The sequence below is a fragment of the Raphanus sativus genome, chromosome 2 (assembly GCF_000801105.2).
Source record: "Raphanus sativus cultivar WK10039 chromosome 2, ASM80110v3, whole genome shotgun sequence".
NCBI classification, from domain to species: domain Eukaryota; kingdom Viridiplantae; phylum Streptophyta; class Magnoliopsida; order Brassicales; family Brassicaceae; genus Raphanus; species Raphanus sativus.
In genome coordinates, this window is record NC_079512.1 from 17,939,410 (window position 1) to 17,958,339 (window position 18,930).

At 36.7% G+C, this 18,930-nt stretch overlaps 4 protein-coding genes across 4 annotated transcripts; 3 read left to right on the forward strand and 1 right to left on the reverse strand.

Annotated features, from left to right (window-relative positions):
- The first annotated feature begins 4,940 nt into the window (after positions 1-4,940).
- LOC108843515 (uncharacterized) lies at positions 4,941-6,686 on the forward strand. The gene is made up of 6 exons (XM_057004407.1): positions 4,941-5,099; positions 5,340-5,512; positions 5,599-5,651; positions 5,734-5,848; positions 5,951-6,073; positions 6,153-6,686. Exons 1-6 carry the CDS (start codon positions 4,983-4,985, stop codon positions 6,520-6,522), a joined length of 951 nt encoding a protein of 316 aa, XP_056860387.1. The 5' UTR covers positions 4,941-4,982; the 3' UTR covers positions 6,523-6,686.
- Positions 6,687-6,953: 267 nt separating this feature from the next.
- Positions 6,954-8,519, forward strand: LOC108843514 (disease resistance protein Roq1-like). The gene is given in 3 exon segments (XM_057001443.1): positions 6,954-7,510; positions 7,587-7,879; positions 7,882-8,519. Coding segments are annotated over 3 exon segments (1,425 nt in total). The 5' UTR covers positions 6,954-7,016.
- A 260-nt stretch (positions 8,520-8,779) lies between these two features.
- On the forward strand, positions 8,780-9,988 carry LOC108832671 (disease resistance protein TAO1-like). Its single transcript, XM_057001457.1, has 2 exons — positions 8,780-8,915; positions 8,995-9,988. Exons 1-2 carry the CDS (start codon positions 8,832-8,834, stop codon positions 9,862-9,864), a joined length of 954 nt encoding a protein of 317 aa, XP_056857437.1. The 5' UTR covers positions 8,780-8,831; the 3' UTR covers positions 9,865-9,988.
- A 6,610-nt stretch (positions 9,989-16,598) lies between these two features.
- Positions 16,599-18,755, reverse strand: LOC108837835 (chromo domain-containing protein LHP1). The gene is made up of 6 exons (XM_057001453.1): positions 18,253-18,755; positions 18,032-18,057; positions 17,860-17,946; positions 17,097-17,777; positions 16,959-17,019; positions 16,599-16,860 (listed from the first exon to the last, which is right to left on the reverse strand). Exons 1-6 carry the CDS (start codon positions 18,586-18,588, stop codon positions 16,813-16,815), a joined length of 1,239 nt encoding a protein of 412 aa, XP_056857433.1. The 5' UTR covers positions 18,589-18,755; the 3' UTR covers positions 16,599-16,812.
- Positions 18,756-18,930: the final 175 nt, after the last annotated feature.

Below are 18,930 nucleotides of genomic sequence, written 5' to 3' on the forward strand. Positions count from 1 at the left end.
GAGAGAGAAAAGAGAAATAGAGAGATAAACATATAACATTTATACTATTAAAAAGAGAAACATATAACATTTATACTATTAAAAGTTCGTTTTTGAGGCTCCAGAGAACGTCCACATCAGCGAAACAAATTTTTCTCGGAAGATGCCACGTGGCATTAATATTAAAAAAATATATAATATAAGGAAAACTAAATAATAAATCAATATACAATATAAGAAATAAAAATATTATATTAAAGATATATCTGAAATAATTTATATTTTATATTTTAACTATTTCCAAATATTTTTAAGAATTGGTACTATTACAATTAGTAAATATTATATTAAACATATATTTGAAATAACATATAGTTCTATATTTTCATTATGTCGAAATATTACATCTATATGAAAAATAAGAAAATTATAATAAGTAAATATAAGTTTAAAAGTAAATATACAATATAAGAAATAAAAATATTACATTGAACATCTATATGAAAAATAATTAAAAAACAAAATATTACATTAATATTTATGCAACGTGGTTAAAAACAGAAAATAAATAATAAATAGATATACAATATAAGAAACAAAAGATTACACTAAATATCTATCGTAATATTGTTATTTGGTATAAAATTAAGAAAATTAGAACAATTAAATATAAAATATAAGAAAAATATAAAATAAGTAAATATACAATTAAGAAATAAAAAACTAAATTAAACTTCTATAAGTAATAAAAATATTATATTTAACATTTATCATAATATTAAAATAAGTAAGTATACAATAAAAGAAAAATAAATAACAACTAAAAATAAATATAAGAAATAGAAATATTACATTAAACATCTAACATAATATTATCATTTAGTATAAAATAAAAAATAGAATAAGTAAATATAAAATATAATAAAAGTACATATACAATATAAGAAATAGAAAACTTAAATTAACATTTATCTGAAAAATATATAGTAAATATATAATACGTAAATATACAATACAAGAAACAGAAAAAACAAAATAACATCTGCCTGAAAAAGTATAGTAAAATAAATAATAAGTAAATATACAATATAAGAAATAAAATATTACATTAATTATAATATTAGAATATATATGATATACGAAAAATAAATACTAAGTAAATACACAATAAAAGAATTAGAAAACTACATTGAACATATATTTGAAAAATCTATAATAATATAATAATAAGTAAATATATAATACAAGAAATAAAAATATCACATTAAACATTTATTGTAATATTAAAATTTGATATAAAAGAAAAAAATTTAGAATAAGTAAATATACAATAAAAAAAATAATAAGTAAATATACAAAATAAGAATGGAAAAACTACATTAACCATCTATCTGAAAAATGTATATTTTACATTTTTATTATTTCCAATATTTTATTAGTAAATATATAATATAAGAAAAAAAGTTTACTTATAAGAAATAGAAATATTATATTAGCATCTGTCATAGTATCATCATTTGATATAAAAGCAAGAAATTAAAATAAGTAAATATAAAAAATAAACAATAAATAAATATACAATTAAGAAGTGAGAAAATTAAATTAAACATCTCTTTAAGAAAATTATAGTAATAAATAATTATGAAGTGTCCACATCAAAATACAAAACAAAAATTAAAAGAAGTCACATGGCATTATTACTCTATGACTCATTTCCTAATTATTAAAATAAGTACATATATAACCAAAACAATTTATCCATAACTTTTAAAACCCCTTTAAACAATTTATTTGTTACATGGCAGTCTTTTTCAAGAGTACAATATATGTATACTTTGAGCAAGACAATCTAAAACTAATATATTAAATCATAACTAAACATTTAAAAATAAAATATTTAAATGAACATAAAGAAACCTAATAGAAAACAACCACAAGTAAATTGTCAACATAACTCAACTATAAAGGTAAAAACCATTGCCCATAACATAGTCTTTTATCTCCAAAACTACCATATTCGTAAGGTGAATACTACTGACCAAAAAAGAAAAGAACAAGAACTTATTGATGCGGCTATGAAATCCACAGCTCCTAAAGTAGACAAAACTTTCCATGTTTGGACTCGGATGAACCTAGACACCATCAAGCCTATGGTTCGTTTGACTCAATTGGCTGTTTCCAAACAAAGGCCACCACTTAAGCCTCCTTATCAGCTAATAAATATGTGGATCAATGGTATTAAAAGCGTGGTCATCATCTTCTTAATAAGCAAATCTCAATCTCTTGAGATTAGCCCTTTTGACCAGCATTTTGATTGTCTTTTAATTATGATTTGTCCTAGAAATCCGCCTTTCATTTATGTCTTTGATTCTGTCCAAGTGCTATATATAAAGCTCCTCTCCTTTCATTGTAAAAGCAGACTTGAGTATTGAATAAAAAGTGAGATTTTCTCTTGAGAGCTTTTATGCTTGTTCTTGTTAATTTTAAGTTATGTGAGAAGCTTTCTTAGGATACAAGTGTGGAACCTTTATCTTTGTGTGAGATTCACTTAGGTGTTGGTTCTTGATCTTATCTCAAAGCCTTTCACATCTTTGAGTGGCGATCTTCATTTCATTTAAGCCGTAGGTTTTGATTTCTTGTGAGAAAAGCTAGAGTGAGATTCTCAGCCTGTATCATTTGGTATCAGAGCTAAAAGCTCCTATCATTTTTTTCTGTTTTTCATTCTACTTTCCAAAAAAAAAAAAACCAGAAAAATCGTTTTCCTCTCTCTTTCTTTTCTGTTTTTTTTTTCTAAGTTTCTTTCATACAAAAGTTATAAAGAGAAGTTATGGAAAACCAGTCCAGCAACAGCAACATGGCCGACCATCCTTGGAGTCTTTTGAAGCAAGAAAATTATTATTTTGCAGGAAAATCAGGCCCAGATGAGTACTTTGAATGGGAGCACAAGATGAATGAGTTCTTCATTTCTTGCCGCTGTCCAGATTTCGAGAAGGTATACATTGCTGATGATCAACTCATCGACCTAGCTTAACTCTGGTGGAGACAATCTACTGCAAAAGGAGGCTGTCGCTGGAATTCTCGAGAATATACTTGGGGTGAGATGAAAAATATGATGAGGAAGCAATACATCCCACACGATCAGTATCAAGAAATCCAGAGGCAATTTCGCACGCTTTGCCAAGATGATAAGACGGTCATGGAGTACCACAAGCAATTCAACCATCTTCGCATTCGGCTCAATCCAGGAGTAAAGAATGAGGATATCATGGACCAGTTTGCTTATGGGCTAAAAATGAGATCCGTTTCCACATACAAGGACACTTATGCAATTGTTTGGAGGAATTGGCCCAACAGGCGGCCCAAATTGAGCATGAAAACAAAGAGCCCGAACCGCTTGATCCATCTGAAGAGGTCCAGCAAAATCCGAGGTACATCCCTATATCACATGAGCAAGTTTTGAGGACAAAACTTTTACAAGGGGGAGGGAATGATGCGGGCATGAAATCCACAGCTCATAAAGTAGACAAAACTTTCCATGTTTGGACTCGGATGAACCTAGACACCATCAAGCCTATGGTTCGTTTGACTCAGCTGGCTGTTCCCAAACAAAGGCCACCACTTAAGCCTCCTTATCAGCTAATAAATATGTGGATCAATTGTATTAAAGGCGTGGTCATCATCTTCTTAATAAGCAAATCTCAATCCCTTGAGATCAGCCCTTTTGACCAGCATTTTGATTGTCTTTTAATTATGATTTGTCCTAGAAATCCGCCTTTCATTTATGTCTTTGATTATGTCCAAGTGCTATATATAAAGCTCCTCTCCTTTTATTGTAAAAGCAGACTTGAGTATTGAATAAAAAGTGAGATTTTCTCTTGAGAGCTTTTATGCTTGTTCTTGTTAATTCTAAGTTATGTGGGAAGCTTTCTTAGGATACAACTGTGGAACATTTATCTTTGTGTGAGATTCACTTAGGTGCTGGTTCTTGATCTTATCTCAAAGCCTTTTACATCTTTGAGGGCGATCTTCATTTCATTTAAGCCGTAGGTTTTGATTTCTTGTGAGAAAAACTAGAGTGAGATTCTCAGCCTGTATCACTTATCTACAATAAGCAACTACATAATTGATTTACAATATAAACATTAATGTTATAAATAATGTTGACAACATTTTCATAAAAACTAATATTTCGTGCATAACGCAAAAAACATTAATACAAGTAAAAAATTCACAGCTTTTACTAACATTTCAAGTATTCAATAAAATAAAACAAATGATATGCTAAATAAAATAAGATGTAGATATACCAAGCAAAAATTCAACCAAAATAACAGAATTAACAAAAAAAAATTTCAAATATATAATTGTAAGTTTAAGTATTTTAGTTACATATTTAATTTGAATTTTGTATTACAATAGTAGTTTGAAGTATTTTAATCTCTAAATTTGGTATGTATTCAACTTGCACATAGGAAAATAAATTATCGATGTATTCAAGGAAAAACATATAAGAACGAAAAAATGTAATCCATGTTTTATACTAAAATCTACATTCTACTTATTATCATAACTACCATTATTAAAGTAGAGTAAATATTAAAAAAATATAAAACTATTATGTATTGCTGAACATTTTTCAATAGTAAAATAAATATGATCTATAAGAAGAACAACAAAACATGGATGAGAAATATTAATATCATTTTAATTTAAAATAAGCTTAACATTTTAAAATACTCATCAAATTGATAATATATTTAGATATGTAATTATTTTGTCCAAATATAATTATTTTGATTAACTACCCGCCCGTATAGGGTAACGGTAGAATTAACATTTTCCGGATTCTTGAAAAACGTCAAATATTCATTTATCTAAATACCAACCATTTGTTGTCAAAAAAAAAAAAAAATACCAACCATTTCATAGTCATCCAGTGCAAAAACTCATTTTTAAAAGGTCCAGCTTTCTCCCTTTGAGCTCACATCCACAGAACAAAAAGGATGGCCTCGGCGATTATTCCATCGCTCAGGCTAAGGCCCAGCTTCTCTACCGCCACGTCACTATCGTCATCCTCTTCCTCAGGCGACGTCAAACCCCGTCCCGCTGTCATTCTCCCGGTAATAATCCTCCTTCCTTCCCCCTGCTCTGATAGAGATAACTAAGGCGGAAAATATGTGGTTCCACTTCCACCATTAAATATTTGTTTTTTTTCTTTTTTTCAATCTTCGATCAGTTCCTTCCTTGTTTCACTAGTCTTTACCTGCTTGCTGGGTTTCTGCATTTTCCTTATGAAACGTCAAAAAAAACTTTGGTTCGTGTTATATGATTCCATTCCATATTGTGGGGGGTTTTGTTAGGGTTTAGGCAACAATTCAGGAGACTACAAGAAGCTGGAGGTAACACTGGGTGAGTACGGTGTTCCTTCAGTGGTTGCAGCTGTATCAAGGCTCGATTGGTTTAGAAATGCAGCCGGTTTGGTTGATCCTGCCTACTGGCGCGGCACTCTACGCCCTCGTCCTGTTCTTGATTGGTATGGATTCATTTCTCTATGACTTCAAATCACTAGTTTGTGTTTTTTTTTTCAAATGATGGGTGTGGCTTGTTATGGGTGATCAGGTATTTGAAAAGAATAGACGATGCCGTCCGTGAAGCCAATGAGTTAGCCCAAGGTATGTTTGTCTCATAATGTGCAATGATGTTTGGACAAACTGGATAGAATAAAATTTGTTGGCTTTGTGTCACTACTTATAGGTAAAGGATTGTCTTTGATTGGACACTCGGCTGGAGGATGGCTTGCTCGAGTTTACATGGAAGAATACGGAAACGCTGATATCTCCTTGTTGCTTACACTTGGTACGCCTCACTTGTAGGTAACAAAAAAAAAGAGTTCATTACTTATTCTAGACTGTTCAGAAGATGTTGCTTAGACGTTTTTAATTATGTGTGGTTTTGTATACTGTATATATAGACCACCACCGAGAGGACTATCAGGGGTTATTGATCAAACAAGAGGTCTTCTTTATTATGTCGAAGAGAATTGTGCGAAAGCTGTTTATACCCCTGAGCTGAGATATGTCTGCATTGCGGGGAGGTAGTGTTTCTTCTTCTAAATCCATTGATGTTCATGTGTCCAAACTTAGAATTTCTGATTTGGTAAGTTCACTGTGTAGATACATTCGTGGAGCTCCTTTAGTGGACAAGGCAGGTGAAAATCTTGATTCTGAAGTGACTGTTGGAATCGACGGTGGTGAAACCATCTCAGAGCTCGCTATAGCAAGCAACAAGACTGGGGATTCGCAGGTTTCTTCAGGGCCTGGTTTCCGTGCTCGTTTTGTAGGGCAAGGATACAAGCAAGTATGTGGACGAGCTGATGTGTGGGGTGATGGAGTGGTCCCTGAGGTTTCAGCTCATCTTGAAGGTGCACTTAATGTTAGCTTCGAAGGTGTTTACCACTCGCCTGTTGGTTCAGACGATGAAACAAGACCTTGGTATGGTTCACCGGTTATTGCAAAAGAATGGATTCACCACCTCCTTGAGTGAGTTTTCAGGTTACTGTAAAAACATTCATCAGAACTTCCTCAAGAACTTGTTATGTTCCATTGTATCTATCTCTTCACCCCAAATACTCAAACTCTAATCACACTATGTATTTATACTCTCCACTTCCGAAGCCGTCAAGTGTATTTCTCTCTGTTTTTTTTGGGATATTTTAGGAAAGATTTATACTGTAGGTATAGACATGATTTTGAAATTGGAAACCTTGGAGTAGAAGTATCTTTCAAGGTTCCAGATGTCAGAGAATCACAGGATAATGATGCTGTAGCAGTCAGGACAAAATGATTTGATTCTTGACTCTTGACTCTGCCACCCGTCGTAATGAGTTGGAACCTTTGACTTTTAAGGCCAGAGTATCACTTTCATGGTTTCAAGTTATAGGAGAATCATCGAGTAATAATAGAAAACAAGTTTACACTAATATAGCAAGGAGGACAAATAGTTGACTGACTTTATCTGAGATAGAGCTTGAATTTTATATGAGAGAGAGCTTGGAAAGAGAATCCATGGCTTCTCCTCCTTGCCATTCTTCAGTCGTCTGGAGAACAGACCTTTTCGTGAGTTTTAGAGGAGAAGATGTGCGTAAAACATTCGTGAGCCATCTATTCTGCGAGCTTGATCGTATGGGGATCAACACTTTCAGAGACGATTTGGATCTTGAGAGAGGCAAGTTTATCTCCTCAGAGCTTGTAGATGTGATCAAAGGCTCCAGATTTGCGATCGTTGTGGTCTCTAGGAACTACGCATCTTCAAGCTGGTGCTTGGACGAGCTCTTGAAGATCATGGAATGTAAGAACACGGTTGATCAGACGATCATACCCGTTTTCTACGAAGTTGATCCTTCGGATGTGAGAAGACAGGCTGGGAGTGTCGGTGAGGGTGTTGAGAGTCATAGTGACAAGAAGAAGGTGAAGAAATGGAGAGAAGCTTTGACGCAGTTAGCTTATATATCTCGTGAAGATTCTCGGAACTGGTAAGTGTCTTAGATTTTTGTTTGCAGTCTTGTAGGTGTGCTTCAAAGTTATTAAGTGATGAACTTTGTGTGGTAGGAAGGATGAGTCAAAGCTAGTTAAGAAGATTGTTAAAGACATTTCTGATAGATTGGTTCCCAATTCATTGGATGATTCAAATGAGTTGATTGGAATGAGTTCCCATATGGACTTTCTACTGTCTATGCTGTCTACAGAGGACGAAGATGTTGTTAGAATGGTAGGGATTTGGGGAATGGGTGGAGTTGGGAAAACTACGATTGCTAAATACTTATACAACAAACTCTCATCTCGATTTCAAGCTCATTGCTTCATGGAGAATGTGAAGGAAGTCTGTAACAGATATGGAGTTAACCTTTACAGGGAGAGTTTTTATGCAGAATGTTTGGAGAGAGAGATTTAGTTTCTTGTTCGAGCATAATAAAGGAAAGGTTCAGGCATAAAAGGGCTTTGATTGTACTCGATGATGTAGATCGATCTGAGCAGCTTAATGAATTGGTTAAGGAGACTGGTTGGTTTGGTCCGGGAAGCAGAGTCATTGTAACAACGCGAGATAGACATTTGCTAGTTTCTCATGGCATTAATCTGATATATAAAGTTAGGTGTTTACCCAAAAAAGAAGCTTTGCAGCTCTTTTGCAACTGTGCTTTCAGAAATGAGACTATAGCTCCAGAGTTCCAGGAGTTATCGGTTCAAGCTATAAACTATGCTTCTGGTCTTCCACTGGCTTTAAGAGTTTTAGGTTCTTTCCTTTATCGAAGAACCCAAAGAGAATGGGAAAGCACACTCGCTAGGCTTCAAACTTCTCCGCATAGTGATATCATGGAGGTTCTGAGAGTTAGCTACGATGGAATGGATGAGCAAGAGAAGGCTATTTTTCTCTACATATCATGTTTCTACAAGATGAAGCATGTTGATTATGTCACAAGACTTCTGGATATTTGTGGCTATGCTGCTGAAAAGGTATCACGGTTCTCGCTGAGAAGTCTTTGATAGTCATATCAAATGGATGCATAAAGATGCATGATTTGCTTGAACAGATGGGTAGAGAACTTGTACGCCAACAAGCAGGTAACAAACCGGCTGAACGGTTTCTTTTATGGAGTCCTGAAGACATCTGTGATCTGCTGTCAAAAAATACTGTGAGTCTTGTTGAAGGAATGTCTCTGAACATGTCTGAAATTTCTGAGGTATTTGCTAGTGATCAAAGCTTTTGAGGGCTTGTCTAATCTCAAGCTACTCAACTTCTATGATCTTTCACGCAAGCTTCGTTATCTACGCTGGGATGGATACCCTTTAAACTCTATGCCTTCAAGATTTCATCCGGAGTTTCTTGTTGAACTTTGTATGAGTAATAGCCATCTCCACTATCTTTGGAATGGAATCCAGGTAAAATATTCTCCACAGAAACTACGGATCATGGCTACTTTTGCTATTGGACCATAACCATTTGATGTAACTTTTTCAGCCTCTTAGGATACTGAAGAAGATGGATCTCTCTCGTTGTCAGTACCTAATGGAAGTTCCGGATCTGTTAAAAGCCACAAACTTTGAGGAGCTAAACCTTTTCTATTGCCAAAGCTTAACTGAGGTTACTCCATCTATCAAAAATCTTCAGAAACTTTATTGTTTGTACTTGACTAATTGCATCAAACTCGAGAAGATTCCAAGTGGAATCGCTTTGCAGTCTCTTGAAACAGTTGGAATGAATGGATGCTCAAGCGTAATGCATTTTCCAGAGTTTTCTTGGAAAACCAAAAGACTCTATATGAGCAGTACAAAGATAGAGGAACTGCCATCATCGATCAGCCGTCTCTCTAGTCTGGTTGAATTGGATATGTCAGATTGCCAGAGTATCAGGACCCTTCCGAGTTCTGTAAGGCACTTGGTGACACTTAAATCCATGAATTTGGACGGCTGCAAACATCTTGAGAACCTCCCAGACTCATTACAGAGCCTCACATCTCTTGAAACTCTTGAAGTGTCTGGTTGCCTTAATATGAACGAGTTCCCTCTTGTTGCCAAGAATATAGAAGTTCTGCGTATATCTGAGACTTCAGTTAAAGAAATCCCTGCAAGAATCTGTGATCTCTCTCAGCTTAGATACTTGAGTATTTCAGGAAATAAAAGACTTAGATCACTTCCGGTAAGCATTTCTGAGTTGAGATCACTTGAAAAGCTCAAGGTTTCTGGCTGTTCTGTACTTGAGAGCCTTCCGCCAGAGATTTGTGAGACAATGAGCTGCCTGAGGTGGCTTGATTTGGAAAGGACCAGCATCAAAGAACTGCCTGAAAACATTGGTAATTTGATAGCTGATAGTGCTCAAATTACCCAGTAGAGCTTACTCTCTCAAATAAGAGGTACAGCTGTAGTATTTAGGGATCGAATCACGAGGAGCTATGGAACCAATTAAATAAAATCTACTAATCAATCCTAGGCAAGGTTGGTTTATATGATGGAAATAAAAATAACAAATCCTAAAATGAGCAAGGCAGTTGCTCCAACTAACAATATGAATGGTTGTTTAAATGGGATAAAGAGTGCTAGACATAGGGTTTCTATTCAGGGATGAAGATTATAATCTCTATAAATGCTTTAATAAGTTGCTTGCATGATACTATAGATCTCAGCCGCTTAACATATGTGAATGAATCACTGGTTAAAATATCTAGATCTCTGGCCACACCATTCGCATGATGACACAAAAAAATAGTCGGTCGATATCCTTTTGAGATATCGAGCGATACACCTTTCGCTGCGCCGATCGATTTACCAGTAGGGTATCGATCGACGGCTTCTAGATCTGCCTAGGCGCGAACCGAATATGACCGCGAGGTCTCAAGGAGGAACTGTCGTTCTTCTCAACGGGAAACATGCATCGCTCAAATGGATAATTCAAGATAATCTAAGATCCTAGTGATCTATGTTCTAGTTAGCTACTCTAAAACAAGCATAAGGTACAATCCATTTGATGAGTATCACAACTTAGCAATTATAACTTGGGGCTAATCCCACAAACCTATTTAAACCCTAGATCTAACAAGTAGACTACTCAGACATAGCTAAACAATTCATAACAATAGATAGATGAAAGAATTGCATAGATAGAATAAAGTAGAAATACAAAAGGAGATGAGAAATCTCTCCAATCTCTCTCAAACAAATAAAACTCTAGTCTCTCTCTCACACTCTCTGCTTTGGTTGTGAAAAGCTTCATTAGGTTAAAAACTCGCCAGGGGCAATCTCGTAATTTGGTGAAGTCTTGGTGAAGTAGTCGGCTAAACCATTCCGTCCTCGATATCGATCGACAACACTGATGTGTATCGATCGATTATAATCTTCTAGTACGCGGATCTTCTCAGCTGCATCGATCGACGACTCAGGATGAGTATCGATCGATTGTAATCGCAATGTTGACTTCCGACTTAATCTTGAATGGTCAACTCGGGTGTATCATCTCTTATACTCCAAAATACTCCAAAACATCACTTTCTCACGAAATGCTCCTGAACCTGAAAACATACCGAACAGGCTAGAAAACAGATTAAATATATAATAAAATACTAGTATACCATGGTTAAAAACGGGTAAAATCCATGGTATATCAACTCCCCGAGACTTACTCCTTTGCTTGTCCTCAAGCAAAAACAGTAGTCTTTGGAAAAGGTTTGGAAATAGCAGGAACTCAAGGATTCAATATATTGAAGTCATCACTTTATGGGTTTGCAATTCATGTCTAAAATCCTAATCACAGAAGTTAATCATGCATTATCCTAGCTTAGCAACTAAACTCATCTAGTCAACAACTTAGCATTTCTCATCTGACATTCCCCTCTACTAACCTCATTACTTAACATAAAATAAAGTGCAGGCTTTACCTTGGGAGTATCGATCAAAGAACACATGGATTCAACTCAAACAAGTATCTGAACACACATGTAGTCTTCTCTGATCCCTTTCTCCCCTCTTCTCTCTTCACTGAATCTCTTATTAGTTTCAATTTCAACAGGTTTCGATGCCACAAAGGTCATCTAGTCCATCTCATTGACATTTGCATTGTAACTCATACATTTTTGACAAAGTGTAGCGAATAATGGGGTCTCAGGTAATTTACCTATCCCTCGTTTCCACAATGTGTGATCATCCTCGAGATTTAGAATAATGGGGTCGCAGGTAATTTACCTATCCCTCTGCCTCTCAAGAAATCATTTCAATCTTTTATAACATAAACTTAGATCTCGAGATGCCGAAGAGAGCGAAGGAAGGGAACAAGAAACACACAGACTTTTTACCTTCCAGACTTGTAAGAGGATTCCGATCCAGTGATATCCAAGCCCCAAGACAAGCAAATAAGTCAGTATTAGTGTTGGAGGTCAGCTTTGGTTCCTTCAAACAATCTTAACTAGTGGATATATATAGCAAGTTGATCCACTTTAGCATCTTTAGTACTATCTGCAATTAGTAATCTAGAATGGTGCTAAAGAGTGGTCAGACAATCAAATAATAATCCATATCAATGTTAATATTTAATACTTATGCGAAAAATAAATTTGTTAATAAAAACTAAAATAAAAACACATATTAGTAAACTCCTTTTAATAAAAACTAAAATAAAAACACATATTAGTAAACTCCCCCCCAGACTTAAATTACACTGTCCCAGTGTAACATCCGGTGGTGAGGTAAATAAATAAAACATAATAAATATAACAAGTTAGAATGAATAAACCTGATCGACAAGATGTCGATCGATTCGTAGTGGTCTACGTCGATCGTTAGTAATGGTCGTATGGTGTCGAGCGATATGAATGTTGAATGTCGGTCGATGGAATTATCATTCTACTTGGATCTAAAATAAAAAACTGCAAAATAACTTGAGTGCAGATGGTATCTATCCTCGTGGTCAGATTGTTAAAGACATAATCAATCTTCCCATTGAAGTCTACTGTAAGCTTCTATTGTAAGCTTCTGCTGACCTTCCAGAACTCTATCAATCATGGCATCAAACTTACTCTCTTGGGTGGGTGGTGGTGGGTTTTGGTAAGCTGAGTTGCCGTAGTTCCTTGTGTTGGTGAAGGGTTTCTAATACTGTGAACTCTGGTTGTAGTTACTCTTCTGACCACTGCCAAAAAAGTTTCTGTTTCCACCCTGGTTTCCATATCTTTGAAATCCAGTACCTCCAATGTAGTTCACATCTTCCTCTGTATCATCCTCTCTAGCCTCTCCTTCTTCAGCTGAGCAGACTGGTTGTCCCATAAAAGCATGAAATGCATCTATCTTGGTTCTGACTTCATTCATCTGGTCTTCACCTATGGCTGCAACCGATTTCTTCTTGTCAAAGTCAGTGTTCTTGGTGCTGATGATGTTGCTAGGTTCTCAATAAGTCTCACAGCCTCTCTTGGATTCCTAGTGTTGAAGTTCCCCTCACTAGCAGTATCAAGAGCCATCTGATACCTTAAGGCGATACCTCTGTAAAAAGTGCTTAATAGCTGCCTTTCATTGAATCCATGGTGTGGACAGTCTCGCTGGAAGAACTTGAATCTTATCCACGCGTCTTTAAATGTCTCGCTAGGCTTTTGCGCGAAAGTGGCTATTTTGCTCCTCAAATCTTCAGCGCGTGCCTCATCAAAGAAATTACGCAGGAAGGCGTTTTTGATGTCGGCCCAGGATGTCAGTGATCCTGTAGGTAGCTGCTTGAGCCAGTGCGAAGCTTCTCCAAGCAGTGAGTATTTGAAGAGCTTGCAGAGTAGGTAGTCCTCGGGGACTCCATCCATACGAATAGCAGCGATAAGATCCTCGAACCTCTCCAGATAGTCCATAGGATGCTCGTGTGATTGCCCAGAATAAGGTATCTGAGACACGAGAGAGTAGTACTGAGGCTTGAGCTCGAAGTTCGGCTTCTGAATCTCTGGAAGTCGAATAGCTGATCTGTTGGTGTAGTACTCGTCTGGACGGTTATAGTCTGCCAACGATCGTGTTTGAGCTTCTCCTGTAACCTCAGCTTTAAGTTCAGGGATTATGTTTCCCTGTGCATCTAGTTTCTGACCTGTTGCATTACGCAGATGACCATCTTGGTCATACAGGTTTCCATTCTCGCCCTGCGTGAGAATGACAATCGCGACCATGCTTCGCGGAGTAGTGTCAATCGGTATACGGTTAGAAGTATCGATCGATGTAGATCAGTGAACGGTATCGGTCGACGGTGCGGTCGGAGTGTCGGTCGACACTTGAACGTGTGTATCAGTCGACGGTAATGCGGTTCTATCGACCGATGCGGAGCGTAGGTCTTTGCGGATTGAGCGTATCCTCTGAGAATAATAGTTGATTTTCCTTGTTGCTTCTGGTACTGCTGGGCATGTACCTGAAAAGACAAGAAAAATTTAAATAAGAAAGGGAGTAAAAGAAAAACCTAAGATTAATAAGATTAAATCTAATGGCGATCAAAGCTCCCCGGCAACGGCGCCAAATTTGATAGTGCTCAAATTACCCAGTAGAGCTTATTCTCTCAAATAAGAGGTACAGCTGTAGTACTTAGGGATCGAATCACGAGGAGCTAGGGAACCAATTAAATAAAATCTACTAATCAATCCTAGGCAAGGTTGGTTTATATAAAGGAAATAAAAATAACAAATCCTAAAATGAGCAAGGCAGTTGCTCCAACTAACAATATGAATGGTTGTTTAAATGGGATAAAGAGTGCTAGACATAGGGTTTCTATTCAGGGATAGAGATTATAATCTCTATAAATTCTTTAATAAGTTGCTTGCATGATACTATAGATCTCAGCCGCTTAACATATGTGAATGAATCACTGGTTAAAATATCTAGATCTCTGGCCACACCTTTCGCATGATGACACAGAAAAAGAGTCGGTCGATATCATTTTGAGATATCGAGCGATACACCTTTCGCGGCACCGATCGATTTACCAGTAGGGTATCGATCGACGGCTTCTAGATCTGCCTAGGCGCGAACCGAATATGACCGCGAGGTCTCAAGGAGGAACTGTCGTTCTTCTCAACGGGAAACAGGCATCGCTCAAATGGATAATTCAAGATAATCTAAGATCCTAGTGATCTATGTTCTAGTTAGCTACTCTAAAACAAGCATAGGGTACAATCCATTTGATGAGTATCACAACTTAGCAATTATAACTTGGGGCTAATCCCACAAACCTATTTAATCCCTAGATCTAACAAGTAGACTACTCAGACATAGCTAAACAATTCATAACAATAGATAGATGAAAGAATTGCATAGATAGAATAAAGTAGAAATACAAAAGGAGATGAGAAATCTCTCCAATCTCTCTCAAACAAATAAAACTCTAGTCTCTCTCTCTCTCACACTCTCTGCTTTGGTTGTGAAAAGCTTCAAGCTTCAAAGGGTTTCAAAACTTGCCGTCAAAAAGACTTTGCAGGAGTATTTAAGCATTTCCATTAGGTTAAAAACTCGTCAGGGGCAATCTCGTAATTTGGTGAAGTCTTGGTGAAGTTGTCGGCTAAACCATTCCGTCCTCGATATCGATCGACAACACTGATGTGTATCGATCGATTATAATCTTCTAGTACGCGGATCTTCTCAGCTGCATCGATCGACGACTCAGGATGAGTATCGATCGATTGTAATCGCAATGTTGACTTCCGACTTAGTCTTGAATGGTCAACTCGGGTGGATCATCTCTTGTACTCCAAAATACTCCAAAAACATCACTTTCTCACGAAATGCTCCTGAACCTGAAAACATACCTAACATGCTAGAAAACAGATTAAATATATAATAAAATACTAGTATACCATGGTTAAAAACGGGTAAAATCCATGGTATATCAATAGCTCTCGAGGTGCTTCAAGCTAGAAGAACATTGATAAGACGAGCACCATGGTCAACTGCACGATTCAACCGTCTGCAAGTTTTAGCAATCAGGAATAGCTTCTATTCCTCAGAAGGTTTGCACTCTCTATGTCCTAGCTTATCAAGGTTTGATGACTTAAGAGCTCTGTGCCTAAGCAACATGAACATGATAGAGATACCTAACAGTACTGGTAACTTGTGGAGTCTATCAGAATTAGATTTGAGTAGTAACAATTTTGAACACATACCTGCGAGCATCAAACGACTCACCAGGTTGAACAGACTTGATGTAAACAATTGTCAGAGACTTCAAGAATTGCCTGATGACCTTCCACGGGGTCTCTTGTATATATACGCCCATGGCTGTACATCCCTAGTGAATATCTCAGGCTGCTTCAAGCCTTGTTGTCTGCGCAAGCTTATAGCTAGCAACTGTTACAAACTGGATCAACAGGCACATAATCTCATTCACCGTAACATGCAGCTAGGCGCAGCGAAACCAGAACACTCTTATTTTCCTGGAAGAGATGTGCCATCTTGTTTCAATCACCAAGCCATGGGATCCTCTTTGAGAATACATTTGCCTGAGAGTCCATCATCATCTGACATTCTAGGTTTTGCCGCCTGTATCATGATTGGAGTCAATGGACAGTACTCAATGCACGATCTCAAGATACGTTGTTCTTGTGTTTTAAAAAGGGTTGGTGCTAAGGAGCTTGTTGTTATGGATGAGTTATGGTATCCTGATCCAAAGGCTTTCGCAAACATGAGTTTTGGATCAGATCATCTTCTCTTGTTCAGCAGAAGTTGCATGTCCATGGGAGCTTACAACGAAGTCTTCTTTGAATTTACAATCGAAAACACAGAAGGAGATTCTACTAACCTGCTGGCAGAGGTTAAAAAATGTGCAGTGCACCTCATAACGTTTAAAGACATGTTACAAGAGCATGAAAGCTCATCCTCACCACGGTTCTCTAGTGACAATGAGAACATTCATGATCATGATTTTGAGCTTTGAGAAGATGAAGCAGGAGTTCCAAAAAGAAAACTATATGAGAATGATTTCTTGTTGCAGAAGGAGCAACCAAAATCCAAGAGGATCAAGTTTCTCCCTGTTCCTTCAGCTCGAAAGCGAGATTCCAAATCACATTAAGTGGATGATAAACCAGAGTGAAAGTTGTTGGTTTGCTGTAACTTTGTAATCATGAGTATTATATCTACTGATCCATATATATATATATTGATCTTTGAACATGCAATAACAAAAATCTCAGCTCAAGAAACATACAAGTCTAAGTGAAAATATTTACTTGATAGACAGTGGAAATAACGAACCAGAAGAGATAAGATAACAACTAGTCACTACCTAGACTCTACACGTTGCTCATATTATCTTTTTTCTACCTAGAAATTTATGTGTACAAACAAATTCTTATCTTTCAGGATTGTACTTGAGATGTTGCTCGTAGAACTCAATCAGCTGTGGTCAAAAAAAGAAGAAAACACAGAACAGGAAAGCTTTTAGACTCTTCCATATGAGTAAAGTGCAGAAAAAAAACTCTGAAAGATAAACCTTACTAGAAGAGGATTGTGAGCCTTGAGAAATCTATTGTCTACGGTTACTTTCTTCTCATCAGACCTATGAGTAGTAGTAAGTATCCAAATAAGTATGAACTCAAATGTCAGAACTGACCAAAGTGACAGAGACAGACAAACCTCAACGCGGAAAAGGTCACCAACGCGTCTTGTACATTGTTTGTTATAGATGAAGAAAACCTCACTGGCTTGATGATCCTCACTATGTCCAATTCCTCCACCTTGATTTTCTGAGAGATACTGTTATTTTCCAACACATTCCCTATCCTTGCGGTTTTACCAAAAGAGTCTAAGGTAGTCAACTCTGGTGTCTGGTTCTGATCTGGTGTAGTAGCTTTTGTGTGGTTGTTGTTGTTGTTACTAGCGGTTCCGTCTTGTTTGAATCTTCTCACAGAACCAGACTTCCTCCGTTTAGCACCTATGAAACGACTGTCCTTATCAAACTCCTTGGGATAAACCTTGAGAAACCCATTTGCTCTTACATTATCACCTTCAGAACCAATGCCCGGTCCCCTTAGCTCGTTAAGTGTTGGATCGTATTCTTTCTCCACTTCAGCCAAACTAACTTGCCTCAACATACCAACACTCCCGCTATTAGCTTCAACTTGGTTGGTGGTGGCTACATAACCGCTGAGATCCAGTGGACCGCGAATACCAGGGAGGCTAGAGTTGTTAAGAGATGTAGAAGAGTCAGACTTCTCAGCATCATCATAACCTAAACGCTGCTGCTTCTTCTTCAGCTGAGAATTAGGACCTGCGTATTTGCGCTTCTTCTTCCTACCAGGCTTCCCTGGTTTCAAACTATTGATACAAGAAAAGCAAAATCACATACATTACAAAAAGGAACATGAAGTGCTCACATTAAAGATTAAAAGTCACTAACCTTCCTTCAAATGAATCAATAACATCAGCAATAGACTGTAGATTCTCTAGAGGCTCCCATGTGTTGGCGGTTTCAGGCCATCCACGCCTTTCACAATATATGTCAATAAAAAAAGAATATGTTACTCTGTCTTAAAATAAAACTTGAGAGTAATTATATTGAAGAAACTCACCATTTAATTAGATATTGCACTTTCCCCTACGATCAATAAGAAGATATCAAAACATTAAAAGCTAGTCAAAATCACCATTAGAGTAGATTCTGCTTCCTCATAAATCACTCAAATTCAAACCACATTTGTAAGAAAAGAACAATGTAGGGAATGGGAAGAGGGTTACTTACCTACACTAATCTTAAATAACTTTTGGTGTAAGAAGAAGAAAAGGAGCTTACTTTTCTAACTCTCTTACGGTGAATAGCTTCGATTTCGAAGTACCCTTCATCTAGCTTTGACCTCTCCTCTTTAGCTTCTCCTTCTTCTTCTTCTTCTTCGTCCTCATCTTCTTGGTCGTCTTCCTCTTCTTCTTCTTCTTCTTCTTCTTCTTCTTCTTCTTCCCCATACTCCGTACGCATATCATCAGCCATCTCGCCAAGAATCGACGCTCCATCTTCTTCTTCACTGCCAAACCCACCGTCTCCTCCACTTCTTTTCCCGCTTCCTCCGACTGTTTCCGCCTCACCAGCGTGATACACCACATGGGTTTTCTTCTTGACACTTGCCCCTTTCATTTGTTCTTGAGTGTTGGAGCTCAAAGATAAATGAGGCTAATCTGTTAATCGCGTTTCTTCTTGTGGAAAATCAACGGATGTTGGGAGGAAAAAAGGGGAAAGATTGAAACTTTCCCAAATTTCTGAAGTTTTTTTTCTGGACAAGTTTGCAGCAAAAGGACATGACCTGTTCTGTCCTGTCCTGAAGACCAGTTTTTTCTACCTTTTGATTGTCCTTTATATATATATAGGAAAACAGCAATTTTTTGAAATTAAATAAGAATTAATTATACTAGCTAATACGAAAATAATAAATTTTGTTCAGTTGACAATAAATTGAAAAAAGTTAATAAGAAAATAGAC